Source organism: Stegostoma tigrinum, chromosome 12 (assembly GCF_030684315.1).
Source record: "Stegostoma tigrinum isolate sSteTig4 chromosome 12, sSteTig4.hap1, whole genome shotgun sequence".
NCBI classification, from domain to species: Eukaryota; Metazoa; Chordata; class Chondrichthyes; order Orectolobiformes; family Stegostomatidae; genus Stegostoma; species Stegostoma tigrinum.
Window position 1 is genome coordinate 579,309 of NC_081365.1, and position 19,148 is coordinate 598,456.

The 19,148-nt window shown below is 45.4% G+C and overlaps 1 protein-coding gene across 3 annotated transcripts in view; it reads right to left on the minus strand.

Annotated features, from left to right (window-relative positions):
* Nucleotides 1-637: 637 nt before the first annotated feature.
* Nucleotides 638-19,148, minus strand: part of cbsa (cystathionine beta-synthase a) — a 28,186-nt gene continuing 9,675 nt past the window's right edge. Inside the window, exons 2-14 of one of the 3 annotated variants that reach the window (XM_059650062.1) lie at nt 18,077-18,211; nt 17,912-17,991; nt 17,080-17,214; nt 14,371-14,440; nt 13,955-14,046; nt 11,193-11,318; nt 10,935-11,019; nt 10,572-10,677; nt 10,289-10,366; nt 9,562-9,696; nt 6,059-6,167; nt 3,346-3,430; nt 638-1,216 (exon numbers count right to left, since the gene is read on the minus strand). In XM_059650062.1, the coding sequence (XP_059506045.1) occupies nt 1,113-1,216; nt 3,346-3,430; nt 6,059-6,167; nt 9,562-9,696; nt 10,289-10,366; nt 10,572-10,677; nt 10,935-11,019; nt 11,193-11,318; nt 13,955-14,046; nt 14,371-14,440; nt 17,080-17,214; nt 17,912-17,991; nt 18,077-18,211 (1,340 nt within the window). In that variant the 3' untranslated portion in view covers nt 638-1,112. Of the gene's footprint in view, nt 1,217-3,345; nt 3,431-5,039; nt 5,101-6,058; nt 6,168-9,561; nt 9,697-10,288; nt 10,367-10,571; nt 10,678-10,934; nt 11,020-11,192; nt 11,319-13,954; nt 14,047-14,370; nt 14,441-17,079; nt 17,215-17,911; nt 17,992-18,076; nt 18,212-19,148 lie in introns of those variants that run through there. The other 2 variants (XM_059650063.1, XM_059650065.1) reach the window with 2 other exon arrangements.

Genomic DNA, 19,148 nt, shown 5'->3' on the forward strand with positions numbered 1-19,148 from the left:
TAATAAGAATTTCCAAAACTTTCCCAACAGCTCCAGTGTTTTCTCTCTTTTCTTAAATGGTGGTTACATTGGCCAATTCCCTACCCACTTGAACCTTCTCAAATCTAAGGAATTCTGAAAAATCAAAATCCAAGAATTCATTTTCTCCGCAGCCACCTCTTCTAGAGGTGTAGGTGATCAGGTCTAGCATTTAGACAGATTGATTTTTTATGTAGAAAATGGTCCTTGGTGCAATTCATTTGTCAGAATATACCAAATAGAAGCAGGAATAGAGGACTGTCATGGCACAATGATAGTGTCCCTAACTTTGGGCCCGAAGGGCCACATTAGTGACCCATTTGCCCTGGAAGTGTCATTATGAGTCAATAGGTTCATTAAAATGGAGAATGGGAGCCTTAATTTCGTAATCATGCTCTTACAGCTGACCACCCAGATTTGTTATTACTCAAAATGATTCATGTCTCTAAGGTCTTCCTGAAGGATAGCAAATTATCTGGAACATTGCAAGCCCCTCATGGGATTAAGCGGTCAAAAAGGAGTAGTCGCCCAGCTCCATGGCCTTTCATCCTCCCAAAATTAGCAGCAGGGGCTGACCCCTTTCTCTCTATCCTCAAAGCAGAAGCGATTCACTGAAAGGGGCATTTGAAATATTCCTTTATTAAATCACAGCTTTAACCTAGTCAGAAAAATCAATCTGTGACAATACAGAATCATGATCATTCACTGAAAACTGATCAGACAGAGTATGAGAAACTCCAGAGAACAGAATTGATACCTTCAGAGGGAAGCTCATTAAATAGAGAGTTAATCATCAACATTAGCATAGGTACATGTCATGAAGCATAAATCTGACGGGCCAAATGACCTGAGACATTTATATATCTATGATTTGAGGTATCGTTTAAAAAAACACCTTCTGAAAAAACATTTTGGAATTCAAAGTTGAGGTGAGCCTTTTGAGGACTATAAGGAGACAGCATGGTATTACAAACTAAACACAGCACTGAACAGAGTGCAGGAGAACAGAGCCCAGAGCAGCTAAATGAAAAAAAAAATCCTCCTGCTCCACACCAGGCAATATCCCAAAGGTCTGCTGAGTGGAAATCCGTCCTTTATTTCAAAACAATCTCCTTCTGACTGATGAAGCCGAGTAGATCGACTGCTGTCACAACACCAAGTACAGTCAGTTTCTTACCGTGAATACCATCCACTCGAGCTGGAAACCAAAACAGGGAAAGACTGTGAGGACATATGGAAAGAAGCAGCATAAGGTGGGAGTTAGCTAAGAGTGTTACTGGGCCCAACTCGCTGAATCCTTAATAAGGCAACACCTACACCACAGAAACTAGTTACATAGAATTCTTCAGTTGAATGAACCTGCTTTGAATACAGCAACATTCAACACTATGAGATGGTACAAAGATACTAAAAAAATCAAAAGACTCGCTATCAGAAAGTACATAATATTTATAATAAGGTAAACAAGCTGATTGTGCACATTGACATCAACAAATGTAATTTGATAGCCATTAAGGAGTCATGGACACAGATGGAGTATAACGTAGGAACATGTAAAATTGTTCACTTTGATAGGAAAGATCCAAAAGCAGAGAAAGACATTGGTAAGACCACATCCTAAATACTGTGTGCATTCATGGTCTCATTATTTTAAGGAAGGATGTGAATTCAGCAGAGGTAGTTCAGAGGAGGCTTACTTGATTGATATCCAGACTAAGTGGGTTGTCTTAGGAGGAAGGGTTAGACAGAATGATTTTTTTTTCCACTGAAGTTCAGATTTCTGAGCAGTGATTTGATTCAAGTGTATAACAAATTGAATAGTCTTGATGGGCCGAATGGTTAGTCCAGAACTAGGGGGGCAGTATTTTAAAATTAGATGTCACACTTTTGGGACAGAGACGAGGAGAAAAATTTCTCTCTCAGGGGTTCAGACACTTTGGGGCATTCTGACTTAAAAGCAGTGCAAGCAGGGTTATTGAACATTTCAACACTGGAGGTGGACAAATTCTTAGAAGTGATCTTTCTGGAGAAATTCAGCGGGTCTGACAGCATCTATTGACAGAGAAACATTAACATTGAGTCCAGTATTACGCTTCTGAAGAAGTCATCACTAGATTCAAAACATCAACTGTTTCTCTCACTACAAATGCGGCCAGACATAGAACATAGAAAAGTACAGCACAATACAGGCCCTTCAGCCCACGATGTTGTGCCGTGGAATAATCCTAATCCAAAAATAAAATAACCTAACCTACATTCCCCTCAATTCACTGCTGCCCATTTGCATGTCCAGCAGTCGCTTAAATGTCACTAATGACTCTGCTTCCACGGCTACCACTGGTAAACTATTCCATGCGCTCACAACTCTCTGAGTGAAGAACCTCCCTCTGACGTCTCCTCTATACCTTCCTCCTAACACCTTAAAACTATGACCCCTCGTGGCAGTCAATCCTGCCCTGGGGAAAAGTCTCTGGCTATCGAAACCTGCTGAATTTCTCCAGAAGTTTGTTTTTATTTCAGATTTCCAGCGTCCAAAGTATTTTTACTTTATTCTAGTCAATTCATGTTGGCCTAGGGATATCAGGGGTATTGGGGGTGGACAGGAATCTGGAACATGAAACAACAGATAAGCCACAATCTTATTGAATGATGGAGGAGGTTCCAGGGGCCCATTTCATATGTTTGTATTTGTCTTCTGAATTACTAAACTTTTGAGATTCATTTAGTGGAACACACAGGTCGCTGTGTGTCATGGAATTCTTCATTTGAACAACACTGCTTTTTTTGTCTGACCCAAACTGAAAGGAAGTCATTAAATCTCACCTGGCAGTGGGTTATTTTTACTTTGTAGAATCCCGACAGTTTGGAATGAGGCCATTTGGCTCATTGGGTTTGCCCCAAACCTTCGAAAGGCATCCCATCCTATGCCTATAACCCCACAGTTGCCATGGCTAACCGACTTAGTCCACACATCCCTGAACACTACGGGTAATTTAGCATGGCCAGTCCACCTAACTGGCACATCTTTGGACTGTGGGAGGAAACCGGAGCGCCTGGAGGAAACCCACGCAGACACGGGCACAATGTGCAAACTCCACACAGACAGTCACCAGAGGATGGAATTGAACCCGGGTCCCTGGCGCTGTGAGGCTGCAGTGCTAACCACTGAGCCACTGTGCCGCCCCTAAATTGTGCCGCAATTTAACATGGGAAATAATTGTCTGAAAGATTCAATCCTAATTCAAAGCTGTAAAACATGATTGAGATTAATCCCAACAACTCTGGGCAACGTCTGTACTTTGGAGAGGTTTGAACAAAATAACTTACACTGGTCCTGCTCATTCACGATCAGAGCAAATGCATCAGTCTCCAGGATAGTGGACAGCTTTCCCAGGTCATCACTCCTCTTAACCTAAACACAAAATTACAATCAGATAATCATGAACATTTGGAGAATCAGACAGTCTAAAACAATTCCCCCAAAGGACGGGGGAGTCCATGAATGACACTAATAAACCACACTGTCTTTGAGAGTGTGTCACAGACATCAAGCTCAATAGCCTGCTGACTCTTTCAATCTTTAGTATAAACGCACACCTTAGAGGCCACAAAGCAAAACGCCAGAGCCTGAACCTTGGAGTTTCTGTCACCTCCATTCTATAAGAGTCAGAGAGTGATACAGCATAGAAACAGGCCCTTCAGCCCCACATGTCTATGCTGACCAACATACACCAAACTCTGCTAAGCCCATTTACCTGCATTTGGTCCATAACCCGCTACGCCCGACGTTCTAAACGCTCATCCAGACATTTCTTAAAAGTTGTGAGAATACTTGTCTCCACCACGCTCTCAGGCAGCGTATCCCATATTTCTACCACAAGTAAAATAAATCCAGCCTATCCAGGCTCGCTTCACAACTGAGACATTTCATCTCCGAAGAGTCTAGGCCCGAAACATCAGCCTTTCCTGCTCCTATGATGCTCCTTGGCCTGCTGTGTTCATCCAGCTCTACACCTTGCTACCTAACATCCTGGTGAATCTCCTTTGAGAGTCACATCCTTCCAATAATGTGGTAACCAGAACTACTCAAAACATTCTACCTGTGCCCTAACCAATGTTTTACAAAGTTGTAACAAGACTTACTTGATCCTATATTCTACACCCCAGCTAATGAAAGCAGGTATCCATTATGTCTTCTTCACCACCCTGTCTACCTGTGCTGACAGTATAGGTGGGCTGTACACTAAGGACGCTTTCTTCCTTAGTACTCTCTATGGACCTATCATTCATTGTGTATATCCTTCCCTTATTAGACCTCCAAAAATGCATTACCTCCAACTTGTCAGGATTAAATTCCATCTGATATTGCTCTGCCTAAATTTACCAGATGATCGATATCAGACTCTAGCCTGAGACCATCCTCCTCACTATCAACAACCCCAATTCCCATGTCATCTCAAGCCTACTAATTTTACCTTCTACTTTCACAGCTGGTGAAAAACTTTCTAAAATACCTGAAACCTAACCAAAAACGGTAATCTTAGTGTTAGAGCTAAGGCCTGCCACTGATGGTTTTGGGGTAAGTTAACAAGGATATTGTAAGGGCATTGGGTATTGGGTGAGCTGTAGGGTTCTGGTTTGAAGTCAGTAATTTGTTGATTGTAGGTGATTCGAATGCCCCCATATCCCTGGTTCTAGACACTGGTCTTTTTTAGGAAATGTAAAATGATGAATGCAGTAGGCTAGTCAGGAGAAGTTACACAAGTGACAATGCCTCACATTTTAACCCCATACCAAACCATCTTTTCCCCGTGCTGTCCCTGACCCAGGAGTGTTTGATGGGGGACCGTGTAGAGGGAGCTGTACTCTGTACCTAACCCTGTGGTGTCCCTGTCCTGGGAGTGTTTGATGGGGGCAGAGTAGTTGGAAATTTACTGTGTCTAACCCCGTGCTGTTTTTGACCCCATCCCCACTCATGCCCCAGTAAACAATGCCCACCCCACCCTCCGGATCGTTCCTACCGATGGGAAGAGCTGTCTGGCTGTTCAGCATGTCCAGCACCAGATCTTGCAAGGTGGCCACCTGATAACAAAGAACCACCCATAATGATGACACAAAACTCCGAAATGTAGCAAACAATGAGGAGGACATGGACTAGTGAAAACAGACAGGCACACAAGAGAGAGGAATGTGTGGTGACTTGCTTTGATAAAAAAAACACAGGCAAAATTTAAAAAGTACAGTTGTGAGAGAAAGAGGGTATTGAAGCAGAGCGAGACACAGACAGACAGACAGACAATGAGCGAGAACGAGAGAGAGAGAGAGAGAGAGAGAGAGACAGAGAGAGAGAGAGACACACAGACAGAGATTTGGGGACATGTTCTCACAAACCATTGAAGGCAGCAGGACAGGCTCAGTGCGTAGCTAATAATGCCATCCAGCACGCTGGCTTCACAACAGAAAACATTGAACACAAAAACAAAGTAAAGTTAAATCTTTAAAAAACATGAGCTAGACCTGAGGAGTGAGTAACCTGTCTAATTCTCAGCATCATCATTTAGGAAGAATGTTCACTTCTTGAAGAGGTTGCACAGAAGATTTGTTTGAATGGCAGCAGGGCCATGGAGAGACAGGACAAGTTGGGATTGTTCTCCTCAGAACAGAGTAGAGTAAAGGGGGAAATTTAAATCGAGGTGTTTGAAGTCAGGAAGGGTTTTGATAGAGTGAATCAGGAGAAACCATTTTTCTGTTGCTGGAATGTTAATGACAATTAGCAAAGGAACCAGAGGTAAGATGAGGAAACATTTCTATTTTACACACACAGTGAGGTACAAGGATTCTCAGTTCCCAGGGCAATGGAAATAGTTTCACACACAAACTGGAGGAGAACTGGACAAGAAAACAGGGCATTGGGGAAAAAGACGAATGGCAGTGATACCAACTGGATCACATTCATGGATCGCCCTTGTCTTAGGGTGGTATCGCTGTAAGATTCTAACAGAGACCCCAAGCCCTGTATCTACACAGCAGAGAATGTTACCTTTCCAAACTGCTTGCAGAGAACCTGGGTGACTGGGTCCGTTAGTCTAACCTTTGCAGCCACGATGGAGCTGAGCATCTGTTTCAGAGACACCACTCCAAGGAGAGTCCTGAAAATCATAACAAAAACATTCACAGCATCGGACAGCATGTCCCAGGCAATGACCCCAGTCCCAACATATTCCACTCTCCCCACATGACACTTTCCCTTCCCACAAAAATATCCCCCCCGCCATTTCCCCCAACTGAACAATGCCCATTTCCCCCCCCACCCCCAAAAACATCAGCTGCCCTGTCTCCATCAAGTGTGATCCACTCCCCACCAGCCCAAACACTTCAAACATAAGACCTGAAGAGTTGGGACCTACAAAACGATGAGGAGGATGATTTGCAGATTAATGAAGAAACAGGGGTCAGATGCAGGATAGTTGGCTCAGCCATGGGAAATGCAGGGTTACAGGGACTGGGGCAGACTGGGTGGGGATGCTCTTTGAAACGTCAGTGTGGACTCAATGGGCCGAAATGCCTGCTTCCACACTGTAGGGATTGTATGTTCTGAAAAGAGGTACACGGTTTTTGAAACGGGAATAAGGAACAGATCTAATGTTTCAGCTCAAGTGTTTTTCATCAGAATTGAGACCTCATTGCTTCCTCTAAACATTTTCTCAGGTACTCTCTGTACCAGCGCTACAAAGTCTACTGAGTTTCTCCAGTATTTTGTTTTGAAGCACTGGGACTGGACTGAAACGTGTTGTCATTGTGTGTGAGGTGCAGATGGTGTAGGACTGACTTCCCAATCAGATGTTCATGTGGGCAGCTTTTATTAAAAAAAATCCTGGGTCTGTGAGGAGCTGAAGCACCAGAAAGGCCAAAATTATGGACCAATGTGTAGAGACTCTACCCTCTGTCAGTATCAACACTCATGACATGGGTGATAGGTTCACTGTACCCAGATTAACAAGGTGGAAACATCACCAGGATTAACTATAATCGCCTGTGGACCAACAGCAAACCAGCCTGCAGCAGAAAGCTGCAACGACCCCGACACCCATCCTCCCAGGCCACAATGAAGCCAAAACTCTATATGTTTAAATATCACAAACAGGGAAAGTGAGAATAGATTAAAAAAACGACAAAATCCAACAATGGGAGCAACAATAAGATGATAAGAAATAGGAACTGGAGCAGGCTGGTTGAGGATAATGGCTGATCTGACATTCCTCATATCTGTTTTCCTGTCCTTTCCCCATTACCATCGATTCCCCGACTGATCAAGAATCAATCTCAGTCTTATATATACACAAGGACACTGCCCCCACAGTGCCTTGTAGACTTTCACTCCTCAGAGAAGGAATTCCTTCTCATCGTGCCCCTTTAATCTGAGGCTACAGTCCCTGGTCCAGGACTCTCCTATAAGAGGAGGGTTGGACAGCACACGACATAAACAAACCAAGAAGAGACGGTGAACCCTTTCTGCTGCCTCTGGTGAACACTGAGCATTTCGTGACAAAGTGCCAAAGATGGCTTTAGGTCATGTGCAATCACTCCCTACATGTTGGCTCCGCAGCAGCTCTTGGTGCTGGTTAATGTTTCCTATTGGCATGAAGTCACAGCTCTGTGGTTGTGGTCCAAGAACATGTCCATGGAAGTCGAGTGGGTCTGGAGTTGATGCATGATGAGTGCTTATTGTTGGTCAGAGTGCATGGAGTGAGCAGTCAGGATGGATGGGGAGAAAAGAAGTGACCAGATGGTGCAGAAGAGCTTGGAAGAAGGAGCCTGCTGTGGGAGGAGCTGGCCCTGACAAACCAACCTATGTGCAATCTGTAAAGGCAGGGTAGCTTCACTTTTTATCCTTATAAACAGTGTGTCCTGTTTTAAAAAAGGATTATTGACATGTTGTGATAAACAAAGTCACCTGACTTCATTACAGCAGTTTGAGCAAGCAGTGAGCGTACAGGCTGAGAGAGGGGGAAAACAAATGGCAGGCGCAGTGTAATGTTGACAATTGTGAGGGGGGGAGGGAGCGCAAGGAGGCAGTGATATGTTGGTCTTCACAGCAAAAGGATTGGAGTACAGGAGCAGGAATGTCTTACTGCAATTATACACGGCCTTGGTGAGACCATACCTGGGATAGTGTGTGTGTAGTTTTGATTGTATGAAGGGAGTACAGCAAGGATTTACCAGACTGATTTGTGAAATAGAGGGACTGACGTATCAGGAGAGGCTGAATCAGTCAGGGGTATATTTGCTGGAGCTCAGAGACCCAGTTATTGGTGATAAAGGCCTTTTGCCTACCAACAACTATCTGATTGGTTGTCAGGTAACTGAGCAGTTTGAGGCTGGGAGCAGGAGGGGAAGAAGCACCTCAGGAGTGGTTTCTCTGTTCTCTGTAGTCAAACCTACTTGAAACCTGAGCAAAACCAGTTCATCTTCCCTCACCAGTTCTCATAAGCAGTGATTGAGTTGGTTAAGGTCAGAGATTTTTTTTTAAGTGAACCATCCATCGTTTGGCTCTTGCAAACCAATAGAAATTGTTGAGTTCCGAGGAAGGGTCACCAGACCCGAAACGTTAACTCGGTTTTCTCCTCCACAGATGCTGCCAGACCTGCTGAGCTTTTCAAGCAACTTTGTTTTGTTCCTGATTTACAGAATCCGCAGTTTTTTGTTTTTTTTTTAAATTTGTAGCATTGTATGTGAACAATTTATGACTGTGTACCTAGAGCCAGAAGTCTAATTACTTGTGATAATGGGTGATGGTTAGCTCAGTGAGCTGGATGGCAGGTTACTGATGCTGTGTAATGCCAACAGTGTGGGTTTAATTTTTGTTCTGGCTGAGGTTACCATGAAAGACTCTCCTTCTCAACCTCTCCCCTCACCTGAGGCTTAGTGACCCTCCGTCATCACTCTGTAATGATGGAAAAGCGCTATGGCCCTGTGGGACTACAGTGAATTTTGGCAAACAGTAATCCTTGTGAAGTGCAGAAACCTGGCTCATGCTTTCTGTTTAACCTGGATCTGAAAATCGGGTCCAGTGGGGAGATTCCATGCACTTTTCAAAACCTGCAACTTTTCGTGATGACTGCAGGAAAAGCAACACATGATTTCTGGTGTACTCCTGCAGTAAAGGTGTGGAAGATTACAAGTGGCATACTCTCCAGTTCATTACCTCAGGGCTGATGAAGCACATTGTGGGACCATTACCACTGCTTTCAGAGTCCAGAGGCCAGAGACCAGATTTAACAGAGGTTTTAATGGTTAGAGTTAGTTTTGATGAGGAGGAGAAACAGCTCAGTCCACTTGGGCAGGTAATGTTGGAGCAACGTTAAAATGAATCAGAGGAGACAGAGAAAAGGAGATCCTGCTTCACTCACTGCAGTTTTTACACAGGGAGGAACTGAATAACCATGAAACACATTAGAATTGCAGAAAGATCCTAAAACATGGAGAAAGCAGGGCAATGGAGCCAGTCTGGGGTAAAGAAACACCAGCTCTTTGAACATTTACCCTCCATCATTGACTACAGGAGCCTGATCATAACCTTCCTCTTGAAGAACTTCAATGGCCCTCTGACAGGAGGAAGATGACAGCAGCGTGAGCGAAGGCAAGACATTAAGCTGCTCAACTCGGCAAGTCCACCACCTGAATGTAGGTACAAACATCATGTCATCCTCAACCCCAGTGACACTGCCCATGTCTGTGCACGCACCTGCACATTCCGCCCCCCCCCCCGCATCCGCACACCCATCCCCATGTCTGTGCACCCCCCTGCACATTCCGCCCCCGCCCCGCATCCGCACACCCATCCCCATGTCTGTGCACCCACCTGCACATTCCGCCCCCCCCCCCACCTACACACCCATCCCCTGTGTCTGTGCACCCGCCTGCCCATTCCGCCCCCCCACACCTACCCACTCCCCCCTAAATCTACACACCCATCCCTGTGTCTGCGTGTGCCCATCCCCCACTGACTGCGTGTGCCGTGTGTGTGTGTGTGTGTGTGTGTGTGTGTGCGTGTGCGCACAAGTGTATGTGTGTGTGCGCGCGCGCGTGTGCCCCCCCATCCCCAGTATGGTCAGCGTGCACGTGTAAGAGAGAGAGCGCGAGTGTGTGTGCGGGCGTGCATGCATCGGTGTCTGTCTGTCCATCCCCAGTGAGGGTCAGAGTGTGTGTGCTCATGCGCATGTGAGCAAGTAGACCCTGTCCCAAGTGGGGGTTTAATGAGTTTTCTCACCAGGGTTTCTTGCAGTAGGTTGGTGGTCTCACTTGGAATCCTTTCAGTGTCATCCACTCATCACTGAGAAACTTGGTCCTGGCAACAGAATGATGTCAGTGACAGCAGTCCTTCTCTCGCTTCTCTGCATTTACTCACCTCAACATCCCCCATACCCACCCCTTTGGTGTGAAGGAATAGTGAGGAAGTGATGGGGAAGGTAATAAGCAGACTGACTGACATGTGGTGGGGTGGGGACATTGTTGGAGGTTGAGAGGGGGGTTACGTGGAGGCTGGAACTTACATGTAGTTGCGGATGGAATCCGGGAGGATGACCACACAGCGCTGACCTTCCCCAAGTTCCCGCGCAGCTTGCAGAGCAACAAAAACAGCACTTCCCGAACTTCCACCTGGAACGTAAGTGGACAGCTCAGTTCTAGGCTCATCTCACTGTGCTCCAACCCTGTCATCGCCCAGCTCCCCAGGATCCCAAGCCCGTTCCCAGCCCCACATTGCCACTCTCTACTCAACGCCCACACCATACCCTCCCAGGTACCCTGATCCCAGAATCTCACTGAAGCTCCCAATGTTCTTCCAGGCAAAACAGGCAGCTCCCATCCTGAACCTACCCCACACTTCCACCTCACAAATACACCCAATCTCTCACCACAGAGCAGCCCCTCCTCGCGGATCAGCTGACGAGCTATTTGGAAGGAGTCTTTGTCATTGCTCTTGTACCATTTATCGACAACCTGTGGAGATTGGCAACAATTAGAACCAGAGGCCAGATCACTAAAGAAGCAAAGTATTAAGACTGGCCCTGGGGCACTGAACACTTATCCGGAGCATGAATGCCAAATGACTGGAGAAAGTCCGGATGAGGCCTAGTTCCGGGAAAAACTGTGCAGGCCAAATGACAACTCACCGATTGATCAAGAACTGTTGGGATGAAATCATAGCCAATTCCTTCCACTTCGTATGTGCTAACATCCGATTGGTTGAGATGTTCAGGTTCTGCCAGGATGGAACCTTCTGGATCAACTCCAATAATCTAAAGAGAACAAAAGATGAGCACATGTTTAACCAGAAAACATCCTCACCTAGTCCCCCACAACATCCTTGCAGTGTCATGGAATAATAATGCTCATGCTCAGACTAAGGAATTCAAATACCAACATAGCTAAATAAATCTGGCTTCAGTAAATGGGGGCGAGGACAAGTGTCACCAATCGCTATAAAAATCCATCTAGTGGACCCAAAGCCTTTGGGGAAAGAAATCTGCCATCCTGTCAACATGTGACCCACAGCAATGTGGTAGGCTTTTAATCACCTTCTGAAATGGCGAAGCAACACACTCAGTTGTAATGAAGACAGCACTCCATCTAGGGCAGGTTGGGAAGGCAATAATTCTTTGAGAGACAGTGTGAGGTGAGGATGTAATAAATATCCCATCGATAAAAAAGACACCAAATTCCCTGACACAATGAGTTTCCTAAAGGCGTTGATGGTGAATAGGCAATGGTTCCTATTTAAAGAATACGTGCCTGAATTACAAAAACATCCCAGAAACATTAAGGAGTCCAGGGTCTAGAGAGGGGGCAGAATTGAAAGGAGTCAGCATCAGTAAGCTATCAATGCTGGGAAATTAACGGGGCTAACGGCTGACAAATTCCCTGGGCCTGAACCTACATCCCAGAATATTAAAAGAAGTGACCTTGGAAATATCAGTGGCATTGGTGGTCATTTTTGAAAATACTGCAGAGTCTGGATAGTTCCCACAGACTTGGGGGTGAGAAATGTAACCTGATATAAAAAGAGAGGGAGGCAACAGAGTGTAACAAACCAGTTAGCCTGCCATCAGCAGGGAAAAACACTCAAGTGTATTACAAAAGCTGTGATAACCAAATAATTAAACAAAAGAACAGTACAGCACAGGAACAGGCCCTTCAGCCCACAAAGTCTATGCTGACACACAATGCCTTTCGAAACGTAAAAACCTTTGGCCTCTGCGTGATCCATATCCCCATTTGGAAAGCATTAACAGGATTGGACTAAACCGGCAGGGTTTTATGAAAGACAAATCATGCTTAACTAATCATTTTAAGGTGAGAGGAGGGAGATTTAAAGAATCCATGAGGGGCAACTCTTATTTTAAGAGACAGCAGTTCTCATGTGGAATGGACTTCCACAGGTGGTGAAGGATTTGGGTACAGTTACAGTTACAACAGGTTTAAAAGACATTTGGATAAATACGTGAATCGGAAAGATTTGGAGGGATATGGGCCAGGAGCAGGCAGGTGGTACTAGTTTAGTTTGGGATTATGTTTGGTATGGACCAGCTTGGATTGAAGGATCTGTTTCTGTGCTGTATTACTCTATGACTCTACAACTGGTGTTTCTGAGGATGTAACTATAAAACAGATAAGGGAAAACCAGCAGACATGGTATATTTAGATTGAGAAAATTTTGGATAACACCTGTGATAAGAAGTCATGTGTATAGGGGGAAAGTACTTGAATGGATTGAGAATTGTCTGATCGACAGAAAAAGGGTGGGAATAAATAGGTCATTTTTCAGGTGACAGGCAGTGACTATTGTGGATCCACTTTTGGGCCCAAGCTATTCACTGTATAGACGGCTTGGATGAGGGAACCAAAACCAATATTTCCAAATTTGCTGATAATGGAAAACTGAGAGATTGAGGAGGATGCAAGGAGGCTTCAAGGGGATTTAGACAAGTTAAGTAAGTGGACTAAGACATGGCGGACACAACATAATAATGAATAAATTGGAAGTTATGTACCTGGGGTATGAAGAAAAGAAAAGCAGAATGTTATATAAGTGGTGATCTTTTGGGAAATGTGGATGTGCAAATGGATTTGAGTGTCCTTGTGAAACTAGACAGGCAGGTGCTGCAAGCAATTAGGAAGGCAAATGTTATGATAATTTTATTTAAGTTGTTCAGACATATTAAGTTACAGCTCTTGAGCTGGTGGAACTTGAACACTGGCTCAGAGGCAGGGACACTATCAGTGATATATTGGCCTTTATTACAAGATGTTTTAAGTTCAGACTTAGGAATGTCAATGCAGTTGTACAAGGCCTTGGTGAGACCACCCTCGGATTATTATGTGCAGTTTTGGTCTCCTTACCTAATAAAGGGTATATTACAAGAGGCAGAGTGCAGCAGAGGTTCACTCAACCAATACCAGGAAGGGCAGGAGTATCCCTGAAGAGAGAGTGGTTCGATTGGGCATGTAGTCATTAGAGTTTAGAAGGGCGTGAGGGAATGTGATTGAAACATAAAATTCTAATAGGATTAGACTCGATACAGCGAGGATGATTCCCTGGCTGGGGATCCAGGACCAGGCGACATGGTCTGCCCCATATCCTGAGACTGTGTCGATGGACACAGTCCATGAGGAAAAGTTTCTTCACTCGGGGGGTAGTGAACCTGTGGAATTCTCTACCACAGAAAGCTGTGGGGACCAAATCACTCAATACATTCAAGAGAGACAGCAATAAATATTTAGGTTTTAAAGGGAGTAAGGGGTATGGAGAGAAAACGGGAATACAGCACTGGCACAGAAATCAGCCAGGATCATTATGAATGGTGAAGCAGCACTAATGGCTGAATGAGCTCCTCCCATTCTTGGGTTTCGATGTTGCAGAGCCCTGACCACGTACCTGGCAGCCTGGACATTTCTCCTTCAGTTTCCTGGCAATCCCAGTGATTGTTCCTCCCGTTCCTGCTCCAGCCACTAACATGTCCACTTTTCCTGAAAGAAAGGAAGAAGGAATGAGACCTCATTCCCAATTCCATGTCATTCTGCTGCCGAACAGCCCCCATCACACCCTACTTCCCCTAAATCCCAGGATCAATCTTGTCCCTAAACCTTACACTTCCTCCTTACCCCCACAACTCCCAATCCAACACAGTCCCAGAAATCCCCTTCCACTGTCTACACCATCCACCCCACCCCCACCTCATTGCCCCATTCTCATTATGGAATTAGGCTCTACGCAAAAATGTTCCAATAAACAGCTGCAAGTGCGATACGTCAAGGTGATTCTGCCATTCCATAACTGCCATGATCTCATACCTTCACATTGCCTGAGAATCTCTTCTGCAGTCTGATCATAGTGAACCAGTGGGTTTCCAGGATTCCGATACTACATACGGGAGAGAGAGAGAGAGAGAGAGAGAGAGAGAGAGAGAGAGAGAGAGAGAGAGAAACCAGTCACAGTTTTGAACAACAAACACACTCCACCGCTCCACTGCGCGCACCCCCAACTTAATCATAGAGTAACACAGCATAGAAACAGGCCCTTCAGCCCAAACTGGTCCATACTGACCATGGTGTCCACTGCACTAATTCCAACTGCCCACGTCTGGCCCAAATCCTTCTAACCCTTCCCATCCATGGAACTATCCAAATGGTTTCTAAATGTTGCTATTGTACCTGCCTCAATCACATTCTCTGGCAGCACAATCTATATACACACCCCTCTGTTTAAGAAGTTCTCCCAGGTCCTTCTTATATCTTTCCCTCTCACCTTAAACGTATGCCCTTTAGTTTTCAGTTCCTCATCCCTGGGAAAAATTCCCCATCCTTCACCACCCGGTCTACCTCTGACAAGCTTTCAATGAACTATATTGACAAGTCGCCAGGCCCGGACCAGATTCGTCCTCGGCTGCTTTGGGAAACGAGAAATGCAATTGCTTCGCCACTCGCGAAGATCTTTGCATCCTCCCTCTCCACTGGAGTCGTACCTGAGGACTGGAGAGAGGCAAATATAATTTCTCTCCAAGAAAGGAAATAGGGAAATCCCCGGCAATTACAGACCAGTAAGTCTCATGTCTGTCGTCTGCAAGGTGTTAGAAAGGATTCTGAGGGATAGGATTTATGACCATCTGGAACAGCATGGCTTGATTAAATGCAGTCAACACGGCTTTGAGAGGGGTAGGTCATGCCTCACAAACCTTATCGAGTTCTTTGAGGATGTGACTAGAAAAGTCGATGAGGGTCGAGCTGTGGATGTGGTGTATATGGACTTCAGCAAGGCATTTGATAAGGTTCCCCATGGTAGGCTCATTCAGAAGGTCAGGAGGAAGGGGATACAGGGGAACTTAGCTGTCTGGATACAGAATTGGCTGGCCAGCAGAAGGCAGCGAGTGGTAGTAGAAGGAAAATATTCTGCCTGGAAGTCAGTGGTGAGTGGGGTTCCACAGGGCTCAGTCCTTGGGCCTCTACTGTTTGTAATTTTTATTAATGACTTGGATGAGGGGATTGAAGGATGGGTCAGCAAGTTTGCAGATGACACAAAGGTTGGAGGTGTCGTTGACAGTATAGAGGGCTGTTGTAGGCTGCAGCGGGACATTGACAGGATGCAGAGATGGGTTGAGAGGTGGCAGATGGAGTTCAACCTGGATAAATGCGAGGTGATGCATTTTGGAAGGTCGAATTTGAAAGCTGAGTACAGGATTAAGGATAGGATTCTTGGCAGCGTGGAGGAACAGAGGGATCTTGGTGTGCAAATACATAGATCCCTTAAAATGGCCACCCAAGTGGACAGGGTTGTTAAGAAAGCATATGGTGTTTTGGCTTTCATTAGCAGGGAGATTGAGTTTAAGAGTCGTGAGATCTTGTTGCAGCTCTATAAAACTTTGGTTAGACTGCACTTGGAATACTGCGTCCAGTTCTGGTCACCCTATTATAGGAAAGATGTGGATGCTTTGGAGAGGGTTCAGAGGAGGTTTACCAGGATGCTGCCTGGACTGGAGGGCTTATCTTATGAAGAGAGGTTGACTGAGCTCGGACTTTTTTCATTTGAGAAAAGGAGGAGGAGAGGGGACCTAATTGAGGTATACAAGATAATGAGAGGCAAAAATAGAGTTGATAGCCAGAGACTATTTCCCACGGCAGAAATGGCTAACACGAGGGGTCACAGTTTTAAGCTGGTTGGAGGAAAGTATAGAGGGGATGTCAGAGCCGGGTTCTTTACACAGAGAGTTGTGAGAGCATGGAATGCGTTGCCAGCAGCAGTTGTGGAAGCAAGGTCATTGGGGTCATTTAAGAGACTGCTGGACATGCATATGGTCACAGAAATTTGAGGGTGCATACATGAGGATCAATGGTCGGCACAACATTGTGGGCTGAAGGGCCTGTTCTGTGCTGTACTGTTCTATATTCTATATACTTGTTTTCCTAGGTCCCTCTGTTCCACAGCACTCCTCAGGACCTTATCACTTATTGTTTAAGTCCTACCTTGGGTTGACTTTCCAAAGTGTAACACCTCACACTTATCTGTATTGAACTGCATTTGCCAATCCTCAGCCCACTTCCCCATCTGATCAAGATCACTCTCTGTAATTTGTGATAACCTTCTTTGCTATCAACGATACCTCCTAATTTTGTATCATGCGTGAACTTACTAATCATACCCTGTACATTCACATCTAGACCATTTAATGTACATAGCGAATAACAAAGGTCTCAGACTGACCCCTGTAGCACACCACTAGTCACAGGCCTCCAATCCGAGAAACAAACTTCAACCATCACCCTCTGCTTTATAACTTCAAGCCAATTGCGAATCCAGTTAGCTAGCTTTCCCTGGATCCCATGTGACCTACCTTTCATGACTAGCCTGCTGTGCAGGACCATGTCAAAGGCCTTACTGAAGTCCATATAGATATATTCCTCAACTGCCTCTTTGCTACTTGCCTGCCATCCCCTTCAGCTTGAGAAGGCAGTATGGGGATTGGACAGGGAGGATCCAGCCCTGAACCATAAGGTAACATGACTGACCTGATCCAGGATACAGGAGTTGGGGATTTCATTCTTCAGTCTCCAGGCAACACCAACATGAGACTCTGGTGAATCAAAGCTGGCACTTGTTGGTGTTCGCACAATCTCTGCTCCGAGAGCTCGTAGTACATCAACCTTCAGAAAACAAGGAACAGATAATTGTCTACATAGGGGAAAGTCAATCCAGTTTGGATGGATCTTGATAGGGAAGATGCTGAGAGGTGGTTTCTGGGATGGTGGGGTGGGTGGAATAAATCGGGAATCTCTGCTTCCCCCAAAGAACAATAGGCATTGAATACTTAAATCACCTCTCAGCCTCCAAGTAAAACATTCCAACTTCTCTGATCTTTCCTCATAACTAAAGTTTCCCAGGAACCGTCACTGCTCAGTCCTTTGAGTATAGGAGATGGGACACGGTCATACAGGACATTGGTGAGGACTCTTCTAGAGTAATGTGAGCAGTTCTACTCACCCTGTTACAGGAAGGATATTATTAAATTAGACAGATTCAGAAAAGATTTACCAGGATGATGCCAAAATTGGAAGGGTCTCAGTTATAAAAAAAATAGGCTGGGACATTTTTCCTCCTGGAACATGGGCAATTTCGAATGAGATCACATTAGGGTCGATGTCTCCTCCAGTTCCAGAATCTACGTGCACTTGCTGTTTATATTTGCTTCCCCCAGCATCCTCAGTTTTCCAATTTTAAAATCAATGCTCCAAAACGACTGCTCCCAAAAACTGTAATATCATGATCTTGTGTAAGTCTGTATTCCCCACGGGCCCCGAATCTCTTGCTGTCTCCCACCCACCGCAGCTGATTTGCTTTTACCTTCTCTGTGCTCATCTTCTCTGGAAGAACAATGATGCAGTGATATCCTTTAACTGCAGCAGCCAACGCCAGCCCAATCCCTGTGAGGTACATAGATCATTCATGATCAGGTGGGGGTGAGCTGTCAGCAGAGAGCCAGCAGTTAATGACTGGATAACAACTTACCCGTGTTTCCAGAGGTCGGCTCAATGATGGTATCACCAGGTTTCAGAGCTCCAGCCTTTTCTGCGTCTTCCACCATCCGCAAGGCAATACGATCCTTCACACTGCCCCCAGCATTAAAATATTCACACTTTGCTACTAGAACCAAACAAACTTCAAATCAGTAACATTCACCCCAGTATCACCCTCCAGCTAACCCTGTGTGGGAATGAGCCGCAACGAGCAGAACACTCAGGAGGATGTGGTGTGGGGTGCTGGTATTCCTGGGGGGTGGACATTCAGCACCACCCTGGGGGACTGACAGAGGGAAGGATGGACGGGTTAATGTGAGTCTGTAATGTTCCCAGGGAGTTGGGCTGAATTTGACATGGAGCCTGAAAGCTAGTTTCATGGGGGGCTCAGGAACTGGCCCCTGAGCTGAGTTTGAGAGAGATTTCAGGAACCTCATTGAGAAACAGCTGTATATCAGGTGCATATTCTGGAGCAAGAAGTGACCATTCAGCCCATCAATTCCCCTCTGCCATTTAGTAACATCACAATTTGATTGCAGCCTCAACTTCACTTTTTTGTCAACACCAATAACTCTTGACTCGCTAGTTGATCAAAAGCTGTCTAAAAACCTTGACCTAGCGTCCTATGTTCCCTGGTAAAGAGACCTCCAAACTTCAACAAGCCTCAGACGAAATTCCTCCTCACTTTGCTCTCAAATGAGACAGCCCCAATTCTGAAACTGCACCCTCTAGTTCCAGACTCTTCCCAGCCCCAGGCAACATCCTCTCAGTATCTGCCCTGTCAAGCTCCCTCAGAAACCCATATTTCAATAAGATCACCTCTCATTCTTCTCAACTCCAACCCCTAACCTGTTGCATCTTTTCTAGCAAAACAAACTCCTTCGTCCAAGAAACCATCTGAGTGAATCTCCTCTAATCCACTTCCAACATAAGACTATCCCTCTTAGGGAAGGAAGCAAACTGTACACAGGTCTCCAGGTGCAATCTCACCTATGTTCTTTACAGCCATAGCAGCATGACTCCAATTTCACTCTCTGCACACTGGGCTTTCAAAAAAATATCAG